The sequence below is a fragment of the Oncorhynchus nerka genome, linkage group LG26 (assembly GCF_034236695.1).
Source record: "Oncorhynchus nerka isolate Pitt River linkage group LG26, Oner_Uvic_2.0, whole genome shotgun sequence".
Taxonomy (NCBI): Eukaryota; Metazoa; Chordata; class Actinopteri; order Salmoniformes; family Salmonidae; genus Oncorhynchus; species Oncorhynchus nerka.
The window spans coordinates 25,780,396-25,795,415 of record NC_088421.1 but is presented as its reverse complement, the minus strand read 5'-3'; the positions used below and the strand labels follow the sequence as shown (position 1 = coordinate 25,795,415).

The window sequence follows — 15,020 nt, the reverse complement described above, 5'->3', positions numbered from 1 at the left end:
TTCCCTTCCTTCCCACTAGCCCTGCCTGTGACCACTTTCCCTCCCCTCCCACTAGCCCTGCCTGTGACCACTTTCCCTCCCCTCCCAATAGCCTAGCCCTGCCTGTGACCACTTTCCCTCCCCTCCCACTAGCCCTGCCTGTGACCACTTTCCCTTCCCTCCCACTAGCCTAGCTCTGCCTGTGACCACTTTCCCTGCCTGTGACCACTTTCCCTGCCTGTGACCACTTTCCCTCCCCTCCCACTAGCCTAGCTCTGCCTGTGACCACTTTCCCTCCCCTCCCACTAGCCCTGCCTGTGACCACTTTCCTGCCTGTGACCACTTTCCCTCCCAATAGCCTAGCCCTGCCTGTGACCACTTTCCCTCCCCTCCCAATAGCCTAGCCCTGCCTGTGACCACTTTCCCTGCCTGTGACCACTTTCCCTCCCCTCCCACTAGCCCTGCCTGTGACCACTTTCCCTCCCCCCCAATAGCCTAGCCCTGCCTGTGACCACTTTCCCTCCCCTCCCACTAGCCCTGCCTGTGACCACTTTCCCTCCCCTCCCACTAGCCCTGCCTGTGACCACTTTCCCTCCCCTCCCACTAGCCCTGCCTGTGACCACTTTCCCTCCCCTCCCACTAGCCTAGCCCTGCCTGTGACTACTTTCCCTCCCCTCCCACTAGCCTAGCCCTGCCTGTGGCAGATTTCACTTCCCTCCCACTAGCCCTGCCTGTGGCCACTTTCCCTTCCCTGACCACTCAGCTGTCCATCTCCTTCTCCCTACACTACTAATACCAGGGATCACACAATTCTATTCTGAAAGAGATGTAGGCTGTGTCCCAAATTACCACCCTGGTCATGAGTAGTGTACTAAACATGGAATAGGGTGCCTTTTGGGTCCTGACGGTGTGTTAGCTAGTGGACAGAGGTGGCTGGGACACCTGGCAGATGATGACTGATAGACTGGTGTGGAAACAGCTTCTCTAGCGACTTCAGGGTGATGGGACTGCTGATAGGAGTCCTGCTGAGCTACAACCTCGGTCAACAGAGACAAATCCTGTTCAAATACACACCATTAGCCCAGCAGACCGAGGAGATTACATCTGTAGTCACAGACAGGAAGCACACTAAGACCAAGTCAAACAACTAGAACTGACAGTGCCAACAGGAAAGGCTATACACCAGACACACCCTGGCACTTACAGGACAGTAGGATGAGGTGTGTGTAGGGGATTTATCAGACTTTGATCATGTGTGGATGAGATGTAAATAGGGCTGAGTGCAGCAGTTTCAAATTAGTGTTTAACCAGCTAATCGTTGGCAGACATGGTCACCACACACACACACTAATGACAACTCAGTAGATACTGAAAGACAACAAGGCTTTTACAATCCAAAATAGCTGTATTTTGTGTTGAGACAAAACATTTGTTAGGGTTTTGACAGTGATGCAGGAGTGCGTTCTAATTCCACCAATGAGGAAAGTAGTCCTGAAAAGGGTCAGAGTAAAAACAGTTGATATAATATGTTTTTGTATGTCGTTTTTCTTAGAGAAAAAGGTTGGACATTTTGAACATTAAAACGTGTTCATCTCCATCTTGTTTCTTGCAAAAATCACCTTTCTTTTCACCCTTCGGCGAGAAAAATGCTTAAAATGTTATTCTGTACAAGATGGATGTCAAACATGAACTACAGGGTGTTTCTCTGCTCAGGGAAGATGACTGGGACATGGTGGCACTTCATCACCCAAAACCTTATCTTTGTCCATTTTTGGTTATTGTCTTTTTTGTTTGTTTTTCTGATTTCATACATAAAGCTTGGGCTTTTACACAATGCTACAAGGAGGACTTTAAAAAAAAAGTAAAGTAAAAAAAAAAGAAGAATTTACAACTTCTACCTCCCTCCTATACCCAAACACTCTGTTCTCTACAGGTGTACAGGGTAAGACAAGGTAGTCACTGTCTATATTCAGTTATCAGGGTGGATCATCCCTTTTTTTCATCGTCTTTGTACCAAATCCATACCACCCCCCCCCCCTGTACTTTCAGCTGAGGGAGGCGGGAGGAGCTCTGGTATCAATCTGGGCGTCTCTAGGTTCTGGAGGGGGCCTGGAGGAAGAGGAGAGCAGAGTAGGGTCCTCTGTGGTCCCAGGGCAGAGCAGAGCTGGGCAAGTGATCCAGGGACACTAGGACTGTTTGAGGCGTTTGCGTGGGGGTCCCAGGAAGGGGCACTGGGCCGAAGCCAGGGAGCGATAGGCCTCAGCCACCAGGTGGGGGTGGGATGCCACCATGGACTTCCAGCCAGACGTCTCCATCACCTCAGCAGCATGGCTAGAGGAGACAGAGAGAGAGGTGGGGGAGGCAGAGGAAGGGGCGAGAGAGGGGGAGGGACAAAGAGAGACAAGTCAGAAGGAGAGGAGGAAAGAGTGAGGCAGAGGAGAGACATTAGCACTGTTCTCACCTGGCCCCTCCATCCCATCCCTCCCTCCCTCCCTACATCCTCCACACAGGCCTGACAGACTGCATACCACTGGGCCCTGTGGGAATCCCCAGCCTCCTCACACCCTCAGGGTGCAGTACTGCACTATCACGCACACACATACATGGCCTTTAATGACATTTGTTCTGTGTATTAGTGTGTGTATGTTAATGAAAGTGAATGTGTGTCCAGCAGCATACCTCCCAGACATCCAAGCCCACCTCTGACCCAGTTCCCTGGTAGGGACATGTACCCCCTGTTCCCTCTAATGGCCAATGGGCTGTGAGCTATGAGCTGTGCCTGGGGTTAGCAGACCAGCAAAGGGCACAGAGAGCAGCCACAGCTGGAGAGCAGGCCGGGCCCAGGGGGGTGGGGGAGAGGAGAGAGAGAAGGTAGGGGGAGATGAAGGAGAAGCAGGGGGAGATGAAGGAGAAGCAGAGGGAGGGAAGGAAGGAGAGAGGGAGCGAGTGGAAGAGGAAGAGAGGTGGGGGCTAACAGTGGTGTTGACTGCAGGGCGGGGGGACGGAGGTCTGGGGTTTATTGGTTACGCTGTGTAGTTTCTTTTCTATATTCGTCGTCTTTATTGATTTCAGTTGTTGTCGATGTTGTCCGAGGGAGGAGGGTTGATAGCGCTTTGCAAGCCAGAGTCCCCCATGGTCAATTTCCACAACAAAAACAATACAGTCAAATTAAACTGTCATAATGCCCATAACCACAATTAATGACCAGTATTAGGAGTGGAATCACAGGAGAGAGAGAGAGAGAGGACAGAGAGAGAGAGAGAGAGAGAGAGAGAGAGAGGACAGAGAGAGAGAGAGAGAGAGGACAGAGAGAGAGGGAGAGAGAGAGAGACAGAGAGAGACAGAGACAGAGAGAGAGAGGACAGAGAGAGAGAGAGAGAGAGAGAGAGAGAGAGAGAAGAGGAGAGAGGAGAGAGAGAGAGAGAGAGAGAGAGAGAGAGACAGAGAGAGGAGAGAGGAGGACAGAGAGAGAGAGAGAGGACAGAGAGAGAGAGAGAGAGGACAGAGAGAGAGAGAGAGAGAGAGAGAGAGAGAGAGAGAGAGAGAGAGAGAGAGACAGAGAGAGAGGGACAGAGAGAGAGAGAGAGAGGAGAGAGAGAGAGAGAGAGAGGACAGAGAGAGAGAGAGAGAGAGACAGAGAGAGAGAGAGAGAGAGGACAGAGAGAGAGAGAGACAGAGAGAGAGAGAGGACAGAGAGAGAGAGAGACAAAGAGAGAGAGAGAGAGGACAGAGAGAGAGAGAGAGAGAGGACAGAGAGAGAGAGAGAGAGAGAGAGACAGGAGAGAGAGAGAGAGAGACAGAGAGAGAGAGAGAGAGGAGAGAGAGAGAGAGAGAGAGAGGACAGAGAGAGAGAGAGAGACAGAGAGAGAGAGAGAGAGGACAGAGAGAGAACAGAGGAGTAGGAGAGAGAAGAACAGAGGAGTAGGAGAGAGAGAGAACAGAGGAGTAGGAGAGAGAGAGAGAGAGAGAGAGAGAGAGAGAGAGAGAGAGAGAGAGAGAGAGAGAGAGAGAGAGAGAGAGCGTGAGAGAGAGAGGACAGAGGAGAGGAGAGAGAGAGGACAGGGAGTAGGAGAGAAAGAGAGAGGACAGTGTAGGAGAGAGGGGGGTCAGAGCGTAAGGTAACGGGGGAGAGGGTGACTGAGAAAGGAAAAAAACGACTCAAAGATGGAGAAAGAAAAGAGTGGATATGTGCAGGAGTAGGGACTGAAGAGAGTACAGAATATAGAGGACCAAGGCCCTCTTCACATAATTAAAAATGCCCTTATTGGTATGGCAAGTTTAATGGATGGCCTTCGTCAGTGTTGACTAAGGGAAGAGTAATGTCGTGTTCACAATCAATGTTGACGAATCATAAACAACCAGCACATTGAGGAGCAACCTCATGCCGTGTATGGCCTCGGTCATAGAGAATCGCTCTAGTTAAAGGGATACTTCGGGACATTGGCAATGAAGCCCTTTATCTACTTCCCCAAAGACAGATACAATTGTGGATACCATTTTAACGTCTTTGTGTCCAGTAACGTTAGCGCAATGCCTCAAAGTCTATGGCTATCCACTAGCATGCTACCTCTAACTTCCTTCATACTGGACACAGAGCTATAACATTCATCTGACTGAGGAAGTAGAGAAAAGGCCTCATTCTGAAATCCCAAAGTATACCTTTATATCCCTGCCATAAAAGTTCAAGTGTGTCAAAACATGTTTGCTGCTAAATTGCAGAATTGTAGAGAGTGTTTTGAGTGAGGGGTACAGTAAAGGTATGTGTTAGGTATTTAGCGAGAGTGTTCTGAGTGAGGGTTACAGTAACGGTATGTGTTAGGTATTTAGCGAGAGTGTTCTGAGTGAGGAGTACAGTAACGGTATGTGTTAGGTATTTAGCGAGAGTGTTCTGAGTGAGGGTTACAGTAACGGTATGTGCTAGGTATATAGCGAATGTTCTGAGTGAGGGGTACAGTAACGGTATGTGTTAGGTATATAGAGAGTGTTCTGAGTGAGGGGTACAGAAACGGTATGTGTTAGGTATTTAGCGAGAGTGTTCTGAGTGAGGGGTTACAGTAACGGTATGTGTTAGGTATATAGAGAGTGTTCTGAGTGAGGGTTACAGTAACGGTATGTGCTAGGTATATAGCGAATGTTCTGAGTGAGGGTTACAGTAACGGTATGTGTTAGGTATATAGAGAGTGTTCTGAGTGAGGGGTACAGAAACGGTATGTGTTAGGTATATAGACTGTTCTGAGTGAGGGTTACAGTAACGGTATGTGTTAGGTATATAGAGAGTGTTCTGAGTGAGGGGTACAGAAACGGTATGTGTTAGGTATATAGAGAGTGTTCTGAGTGAGGGTTACAGTAACGGTATGTGTTAGGTATTTAGCGAGAGTGTTCTGAGTGAGGAGTACAGTAACGGTATGTGTTAGGTATTTAGCGAGAGTGTTCTGAGTGAGGGTTACAGTAACGGTATGTGCTAGGTATATAGAGTGTTCTGAGGGTTACAGAAACGGTATGTGTTAGGTATATAGAGAGTGTTCTGAGTGAGGGGTACAGTAACGGTATGTGTTAGGTATTTAGCGAGAGTGTTCTGAGTGAGGGTTACAGTAACGGTATGTGTTAGGTATTTAGCGAGAGTGTTCTGAGTGAGGAGTACAGTAACGGTATGTGTTAGGTATTTAGCGAGAGTGTTCTGAGTGAGGGTTACAGTAACGGTATGTGCTAGGTATATAGCGAATGTTCTGAGTGAGGGGAACAGTAACGGTATGTGTTAGGTATATAGAGAGTGTTCTGAGTGAGGGGTACAGAAACGGTATGTGTTAGGTATTTAGCGAGAGTGTTCTGAGTGAGGGGTACAGTAACGGTATGTGTTAGGTATATAGAGAGTGTTCTGAGTGAGGGTTACAGTAACGGTATGTGCTAGGTATATAGCGAATGTTCTGAGTGAGGGTTACAGTAACGGTATGTGTTAGGTATATAGAGAGTGTTCTGAGTGAGGGGTACAGAAACGGTATGTGTTAGGTATATAGACTGTTCTGAGTGAGGGTTACAGTAACGGTATGTGTTAGGTATATAGAGAGTGTTCTGAGTGAGGGGTACAGAAACGGTATGTGTTAGGTATATAGAGAGTGTTCTGAGTGAGGGTTACAGTAACGGTATGTGTTAGGTATTTAGCGAGAGTGTTCTGAGTGAGGAGTACAGTAACGGTATGTGTTAGGTATTTAGCGAGAGTGTTCTGAGTGAGGGTTACAGTAACGGTATGTGCTAGGTATATAGAGTGTTCTGAGGGTTACAGAAACGGTATGTGTTAGGTATATAGAGAGTGTTCTGAGTGAGGGGTACAGTAACGGTATGTGTTAGGTATTTAGCGAGAGTGTTCTGAGTGAGGGTTACAGTAACGGTATGTGTTAGGTATATAGAGAGTGTTCTGAGTGAGGGGTACAGAAATGGTATGTGTTAGGTATATAGAGAGTGTTCTGAGTGAGGGTTACAGTAACGGTATGTGTTAGGTATATAGAGAGTGTTCTGAGTGAGGGTTACAGTAACAGTATGTGTTAGGTATATAGAGAGTGTTCTGAGTGAGGGTTACAGTAACGGTATGTGTTAGGTATATAGAGAGTGTTCTGAGTGAGGGGTACAGTAACGGTATGTGTTAGGTATATAGAGTGTTCTGAGTGAGGGGTACAGTAACGGTATGTGTTAGGTATATAGAGTGTTCTGAGTGAGGGGTACAGTAACGGTATGTGTTAGGTATTTAGCGAGAGTGTTCTGAGTGAGGGTTACAGTAACGGTATGTGTTAGGTATATAGAGAGTGTTCTGAGTGAGGGGTACAGAAACGGTATGTGTTAGGTATATAGAGTGTTCTGAGGGTTACAGAAACGGTATGTGTTAGGTATTTAGCGAGAGTGTTCTGAGTGAGGGTTACAGTAACGGTATGTGTTAGGTATTAAGCGAGAGTGTTCTGAGTGAGGGTTACAGTAACGGTATGTGTTAGGTATATAGAGAGTGTTCTGAGTGAGGGGTACAGTAACGGTATGTGTTAGGTATTTAGCGAGAGTGTTCTGAGTGAGGGTTACAGTAACGGTATGTGTTAGGTATTTAGCGAGAGTGTTCTGAGTGAGGAGTACAGTAACGGTATGTGTTAGGTATTTAGCGAGAGTGTTCTGAGTGAGGGTTACAGTAACGGTATGTGTTAGGTATATAGAGAGTGTTCTGAGTGAGGGTTACAGTAACAGTATGTGTTAGGTATATAGAGAGTGTTCTGAGTGAGGGTTACAGTAACGGTATGTGTTAGGTATATAGAGAGTGTTCTGAGTGAGGGGTACAGTAACGGTATGTGTTAGGTATATAGAGTGTTCTGAGTGAGGGGTACAGTAACGGTATGTGTTAGGTATTTAGCGAGAGTGTTCTGAGTGAGGGTTACAGTAACGGTATGTGTTAGGTATATAGAGAGTGTTCTGAGTGAGGGTTACAGTAATGGTATGTGTTAGGTATTTAGCGAGAGTGTTCTGAGTGAGGGTTACAGTAACGGTATGTGCTAGGTATATAGCGAATGTTCTGAGTGAGGGGTACAGTAACGGTATGTGTTAGGTATATAGAGAGTGTTCTGAGTGAGGGGTACAGAAACGGTATGTGTTAGGTATATAGAGTGTTCTGAGGGTTACAGAAACGGTATGTGTTAGGTATTTAGCGAGAGTGTTCTGAGTGAGGGTTACAGTAACGGTATGTGTTAGGTATTTAGCGAGAGTGTTCTGAGTGAGGGTTACAGTAACGGTATGTGTTAGGTATATAGAGAGTGTTCCGAGTGAGGGGTACAGTAACGGTATGTGTTAGGTATTTAGCGAGAGTGTTCTGAGTGAGGGTTACAGTAACGGTATGTGTTAGGTATTTAGCGAGAGTGTTCTGAGTGAGGAGTACAGTAACGGTATGTGTTAGGTATTTAGCGAGAGTGTTCTGAGTGAGGGTTACAGTAACGGTATGTGTTAGGTATATAGAGAGTGTTCTGAGTGAGGGGTACAGAAACGGTATGTGTTAGGTATATAGAGTGTTCTGAGGGTTACAGAAACGGTATGTGTTAGGTATTTAGCGAGAGTGTTCTGAGTGAGGGTTACAGTAACGGTATGTGTTAGGTATATAGAGAGTGTTCTGAGTGAGGGGTACAGAAACGGTATGTGTTAGGTATTTAGCGAGAGTGTTCTGAGTGAGGGTTACAGTAACGGTATGTGTTAGGTATATAGAGAGTGTTCTGAGTGAGGGTTACAGTAATGGTATGTGTTAGGTATTTAGCGAGAGTGTTCTGAGTGAGGGTTACAGTAACGGTATGTGCTAGGTATATAGAGAGTGTTCTGAGTGAGGGGTACAGAAACGGTATGTGTTAGGTATTTAGCGAGAGTGTTCTGAGTGAGGGTTACAGTAACGGTATGTGTTAGGTATATAGAGAGTGTTCTGAGTGAGGGTTACAGTAATGGTATGTGTTAGGTATTTAGCGAGAGTGTTCTGAGTGAGGGTTACAGTAACGGTATGTGCTAGGTATATAGCGAATGTTCTGAGTGAGGGGTACAGTAACGGTATGTGTTAGGTATTTAGCGAGAGTGTTCTGAGTGAGGAGTACAGTAACGGTATGTGTTAGGTATTTAGCGAGAGTGTTCTGAGTGAGGGTTACAGTAACGGTATGTGCTAGGTATATAGAGTGTTCTGAGGGTTACAGAAACGGTATGTGTTAGGTATATAGAGAGTGTTCTGAGTGAGGGGTACAGTAACGGTATGTGTTAGGTATTTAGCGAGAGTGTTCTGAGTGAGGGTTACAGTAACGGTATGTGTTAGGTATATAGAGAGTGTTCTGAGTGAGGGGTACAGAAATGGTATGTGTTAGGTATATAGAGAGTGTTCTGAGTGAGGGTTACAGTAACGGTATGTGTTAGGTATATAGAGAGTGTTCTGAGTGAGGGTTACAGTAACGTTATGTGTTAGGTATATAGAGTGTTCTGAGGGTTACAGTAACGGTATGTGTTAGGTATATAGAGAGTGTTCTGAGTGAGGGGTACAGAAACGGTATGTGTTAGGTATTTAGCGAGAGTGTTCTGAGTGAGGGTTACAGTAACGGTATGTGTTAGGTATATAGAGAGTGTTCTGAGGGTTACAGTAACGATATGTGTTAGGTATATAGCAAGAGTGTTCTGAGTGAGGGTTACAGTAACAGTATGTGTTAGGTATATAGAGAGTGTTCTGAGTGAGGGTTACAGTAACGGTATGTGTTAGGTATATAGAGAGTGTTCTGAGTGAGGGGTACAGTAACGGTATGTGTTAGGTATATAGAGTGTTCTGAGTGAGGGGTACAGTAACGGTATGTGTTAGGTATTTAGCGAGAGTGTTCTGAGTGAGGGTTACAGTAACGGTATGTGTTAGGTATTTAGCGAGAGTGTTCTGAGTGAGGAGTACAGTAACGGTATGTGTTAGGTATTTAGCGAGAGTGTTCTGAGTGAGGGTTACAGTAACGGTATGTGTTAGGTATATAGAGAGTGTTCTGAGTGAGGGTTACAGTAATGGTATGTGTTAGGTATTTAGCGAGAGTGTTCTGAGTGAGGGTTACAGTAACGGTATGTGCTAGGTATATAGCGAATGTTCTGAGTGAGGGGTACAGTAACGGTATGTGTTAGGTATATAGAGAGTGTTCTGAGTGAGGGGTACAGTAACGGTATGTGTTAGGTATTTAGCGAGAGTGTTCTGAGTGAGGGTTACAGTAACGGTATGTGTTAGGTATTTAGCGAGAGTGTTCTGAGTGAGGGGTACAGTAACGGTATGTGTTAGGTATTTAGCGAGAGTGTTCTGAGTGAGGGTTACAGTAACGGTATGTGTTAGGTATATAGAGAGTGTTCTGAGTGAGGGTTACAGTAACAGTATGTGTTAGGTATATAGAGAGTGTTCTGAGTGAGGGTTACAGTAACGGTATGTGTTAGGTATATAGAGAGTGTTCTGAGTGAGGGGTACAGTAACGGTATGTGTTAGGTATATAGAGTGTTCTGAGTGAGGGGTACAGTAACGGTATGTGTTAGGTATTTAGCGAGAGTGTTCTGAGTGAGGGTTACAGTAACGGTATGTGTTAGGTATATAGAGAGTGTTCTGAGTGAGGGTTACAGTAATGGTATGTGTTAGGTATTTAGCGAGAGTGTTCTGAGTGAGGGTTACAGTAACGGTATGTGTTAGGTATTAAGCGAGAGTGTTCTGAGTGAGGGTTACAGTAACGGTATGTGTTAGGTATATAGAGAGTGTTCTGAGTGAGGGGTACAGTAACGGTATGTGTTAGGTATTTAGCGAGAGTGTTCTGAGTGAGGGTTACAGTAACGGTATGTGTTAGGTATTTAGCGAGAGTGTTCTGAGTGAGGGTTACAGTAACGGTATGTGTTAGGTATTTAGCGAGAGTGTTCTGAGTGAGGGTTACAGTAACGGTATGTGTTAGGTATATAGAGAGTGTTCTGAGTGAGGGTTACAGTAATGGTATGTGTTAGGTATTTAGCGAGAGTGTTCTGAGTGAGGGTTACAGTAACGGTATGTGCTAGGTATATAGCGAATGTTCTGAGTGAGGGGTACAGTAACGGTATGTGTTAGGTATATAGAGAGTGTTCTGAGTGAGGGGTACAGAAACGGTATGTGTTAGGTATATAGAGTGTTCTGAGGGTTACAGAAACGGTATGTGTTAGGTATTTAGCGAGAGTGTTCTGAGTGAGGGTTACAGTAACGGTATGTGTTAGGTATATAGAGAGTGTTCTGAGTGAGGGTTACAGTAACGGTATGTGTTAGGTATATAGAGAGTGTTCTGAGTGAGGGTTACAGTAACGGTATGTGTTAGGTATATAGAGAGTGTTCTGAGTGAGGGTTACAGTAATGGTATGTGTTAGGTATTTAGCGAGAGTGTTCTGAGTGAGGGTTACAGTAACGGTATGTGCTAGGTATATAGAGAGTGTTCTGAGTGAGGGGTACAGAAACGGTATGTGTTCGGTATTTAGCGAGAGTGTTCTGAGTGAGGGTTACAGTAACGGTATGTGTTAGGTATATAGAGAGTGTTCTGAGTGAGGGTTACAGTAATGGTATGTGTTAGGTATTTAGCGAGAGTGTTCTGAGTGAGGGTTACAGTAACGGTATGTGCTAGGTATATAGCGAATGTTCTGAGTGAGGGGTACAGTAACGGTATGTGTTAGGTATTTAGCGAGAGTGTTCTGAGTGAGGGGTACAGTAACGGTATGTGTTAGGTATTTAGCGAGAGTGTTCTGAGTGAGGGTTACAGTAACGGTATGTGCTAGGTATATAGAGTGTTCTGAGGGTTACAGAAACGGTATGTGTTAGGTATATAGAGAGTGTTCTGAGTGAGGGGTACAGTAACGGTATGTGTTAGGTATTTAGCGAGAGTGTTCTGAGTGAGGGTTACAGTAACGGTATGTGTTAGGTATATAGAGAGTGTTCTGAGTGAGGGGTACAGAAATGGTATGTGTTAGGTATATAGAGAGTGTTCTGAGTGAGGGTTACAGTAACGGTATGTGTTAGGTATATAGAGAGTGTTCTGAGTGAGGGTTACAGTAACGTTATGTGTTAGGTATATAGAGTGTTCTGAGGGTTACAGTAACGGTATGTGTTAGGTATATAGAGAGTGTTCTGAGTGAGGGGTACAGAAACGGTATGTGTTAGGTATTTAGCGAGAGTGTTCTGAGTGAGGGTTACAGTAACGGTATGTGTTAGGTATATAGAGAGTGTTCTGAGGGTTACAGTAACGTATGTGTTAGGTATATAGAAGAGTGTTCTGAGTGAGGGTTACAGTAACAGTATGTGTTAGGTATATAGAGAGTGTTCTGAGTGAGGGTTACAGTAACGGTATGTGTTAGGTATATAGAGAGTGTTCTGAGTGAGGGTTACAGTAACGGTATGTGTTAGGTATAAGAGTGTTCTGAGTGAGGGTACAGTAACGGTATGTGTTAGGTATTTAGAGAGTGTTCTGAGTGAGGGTTACAGTAACGGTATGTGTTAGGTATTTAGCGAGAGTGTTCTGAGTGAGGAGTACAGTAACGGTATGTGTTAGGTATTTAGCGAGAGTGTTCTGAGTGAGGGTTACAGTAACGGTATGTGTTAGGTATATAGAGAGTGTTCTGAGTGAGGGTTACAGTAATGGTATGTGTTAGGTATTTAGCGAGAGTGTTCTGAGTGAGGGTTACAGTAACGGTATGTGCTAGGTATATAGCGAATGTTCTGAGTGAGGGGTACAGTAACGGTATGTGTTAGGTATATAGAGAGTGTTCCGAGTGAGGGGTACAGTAACGGTATGTGTTAGGTATTTAGCGAGAGTGTTCTGAGTGAGGGTTACAGTAACGGTATGTGTTAGGTATTTAGCGAGAGTGTTCTGAGTGAGGAGTACAGTAACGGTATGTGTTAGGTATTTAGCGAGAGTGTTCTGAGTGAGGGTTACAGTAACGGTATGTGTTAGGTATATAGAGAGTGTTCTGAGTGAGGGTTACAGTAACAGTATGTGTTAGGTATATAGAGAGTGTTCTGAGTGAGGGTTACAGTAACGGTATGTGTTAGGTATATAGAGAGTGTTCTGAGTGAGGGGTACAGTAACGTATGTGTTAGGTATATAGAGTGTTCTGAGTGAGGGGTACAGTAACGGTATGTGTTAGGTATTTAGCGAGAGTGTTCTGAGTGAGGGTTACAGTAACGGTATGTGTTAGGTATATAGAGAGTGTTCTGAGTGAGGGTTACAGTAATGGTATGTGTTAGGTATTTAGCGAGAGTGTTCTGAGTGAGGGTTACAGTAACGGTATGTGTTAGGTATTAAGCGAGAGTGTTCTGAGTGAGGGTTACAGTAACGGTATGTGTTAGGTATATAGAGAGTGTTCCGAGTGAGGGGTACAGTAACGGTATGTGTTAGGTATTTAGCGAGAGTGTTCTGAGTGAGGGTTACAGTAACGGTATGTGTTAGGTATTTAGCGAGAGTGTTCTGAGTGAGGAGTACAGTAACGGTATGTGTTAGGTATTTAGCGAGAGTGTTCTGAGTGAGGGTTACAGTAACGGTATGTGTTAGGTATATAGAGAGTGTTCTGAGTGAGGGTTACAGTAATGGTATGTGTTAGGTATTTAGCGAGAGTGTTCTGAGTGAGGGTTACAGTAACGGTATGTGCTAGGTATATAGCGAATGTTCTGAGTGAGGGGTACAGTAACGGTATGTGTTAGGTATATAGAGAGTGTTCTGAGTGAGGGGTACAGAAACGGTATGTGTTAGGTATATAGAGTGTTCTGAGGGTTACAGAAACGGTATGTGTTAGGTATTTAGCGAGAGTGTTCTGAGTGAGGGTTACAGTAACGGTATGTGTTAGGTATATAGAGAGTGTTCTGAGTGAGGGGTACAGAAACGGTATGTGTTAGGTATTTAGCGAGAGTGTTCTGAGTGAGGGTTACAGTAACGGTATGTGCTAGGTATATAGAGAGTGTTCTGAGTGAGGGGTACAGAAACGGTATGTGTTCGGTATTTAGCGAGAGTGTTCTGAGTGAGGGTTACAGTAACGGTATGTGTTAGGTATATAGAGAGTGTTCTGAGTGAGGGTTACAGTAATGGTATGTGTTAGGTATTTAGCGAGAGTGTTCTGAGTGAGGGTTACAGTAACGGTATGTGCTAGGTATATAGCGAATGTTCTGAGTGAGGGGTACAGTAACGGTATGTGTTAGGTATTTAGCGAGAGTGTTCTGAGTGAGGAGTACAGTAACGGTATGTGTTAGGTATTTAGCGAGAGTGTTCTGAGTGAGGGTTACAGTAACGGTATGTGCTAGGTATATAGAGTGTTCTGAGGGTTACAGAAACGGTATGTGTTAGGTATATAGAGAGTGTTCTGAGTGAGGGGTACAGTAACGGTATGTGTTAGGTATTTAGCGAGAGTGTTCTGAGTGAGGGTTACAGTAACGGTATGTGTTAGGTATATAGAGAGTGTTCTGAGTGAGGGTTACAGTAACGGTATGTGTTAGGTATATAGAGAGTGTTCTGAGTGAGGGGTACAGTAACGGTATGTGTTAGGTATATAGAGTGTTCTGAGTGAGGGGTACAGTAACGGTATGTGTTAGGTATTTAGCGAGAGTGTTCTGAGTGAGGGTTACAGTAACGGTATGTGTTAGGTATTTAGCGAGAGTGTTCTGAGTGAGGAGTACAGTAACGGTATGTGTTAGGTATTTAGCGAGAGTGTTCTGAGTGAGGGTTACAGTAACGGTATGTGTTAGGTATATAGAGAGTGTTCTGAGTGAGGGTTACAGTAATGGTATGTGTTAGGTATTTAGCGAGAGTGTTCTGAGTGAGGGTTACAGTAACGGTATGTGCTAGGTATATAGCGAATGTTCTGAGTGAGGGGTACAGTAACGGTATGTGTTAGGTATATAGAGAGTGTTCTGAGTGAGGGGTACAGTAACGGTATGTGTTAGGTATTTAGCGAGAGTGTTCTGAGTGAGGGTTACAGTAACGGTATGTGTTAGGTATATAGAGAGTGTTCTGAGTGAGGAGTACAGTAACGGTATGTGTTAGGTATTTAGCGAGAGTGTTCTGAGTGAGGGTTACAGTAACGGTATGTGCTAGGTATATAGAGAGTGTTCTGAGTGAGGGTTACAGTAACGGTATGTGTTAGGTATATAGAGAGTGTTCTGAGTGAGGGTTACAGTAACGGTATGTGTTAGGTATATAGAGAGTGTTCTGAGTGAGGGGCACAGTAACGGTATGTGTTAGGTATATAGAGTGTTCTGAGTGAGGGGTACAGTAACGGGTTAGGTATTTAGCGAGAGTGTTCTGAGTGAGGGTTACAGTAACGGTATGTGTTAGGTATATAGAGAGTGTTCTGAGTGAGGGTTACAGTAATGGTATGTGTTAGGTATTTAGCGAGAGTGTTCTGAGTGAGGGTTACAGTAACGGTATGTGTTAGGTATATAGCGAGAGTGTTCTGAGTGAGGGTTACAGTAACGGTATGTGTTAGGTATATAGAGAGTGTTCTGAGTGAGGGTACAGTAACGGTATGTGTTAGGTATTTAGCGAGAGTGT

At 44.9% G+C, this 15,020-nt stretch overlaps 1 protein-coding gene across 2 annotated transcripts in view; it reads right to left on the bottom strand.

The window, feature by feature from the left end:
• Positions 1 to 1,364: 1,364 nt before the first annotated feature.
• The window catches only part of LOC115110928 (speckle-type POZ protein), a 162,332-nt gene continuing 148,676 nt past the window's right edge, over positions 1,365 to 15,020 (bottom strand). For both annotated transcript variants that reach the window (XM_065010323.1, XM_065010324.1), the window contains exon 11: positions 1,365 to 2,310. In XM_065010323.1, the coding sequence (XP_064866395.1) occupies positions 2,166 to 2,310 (145 nt within the window). In that variant the 3' untranslated portion in view covers positions 1,365 to 2,165. The remainder of the gene's footprint in view (positions 2,311 to 15,020) is intronic.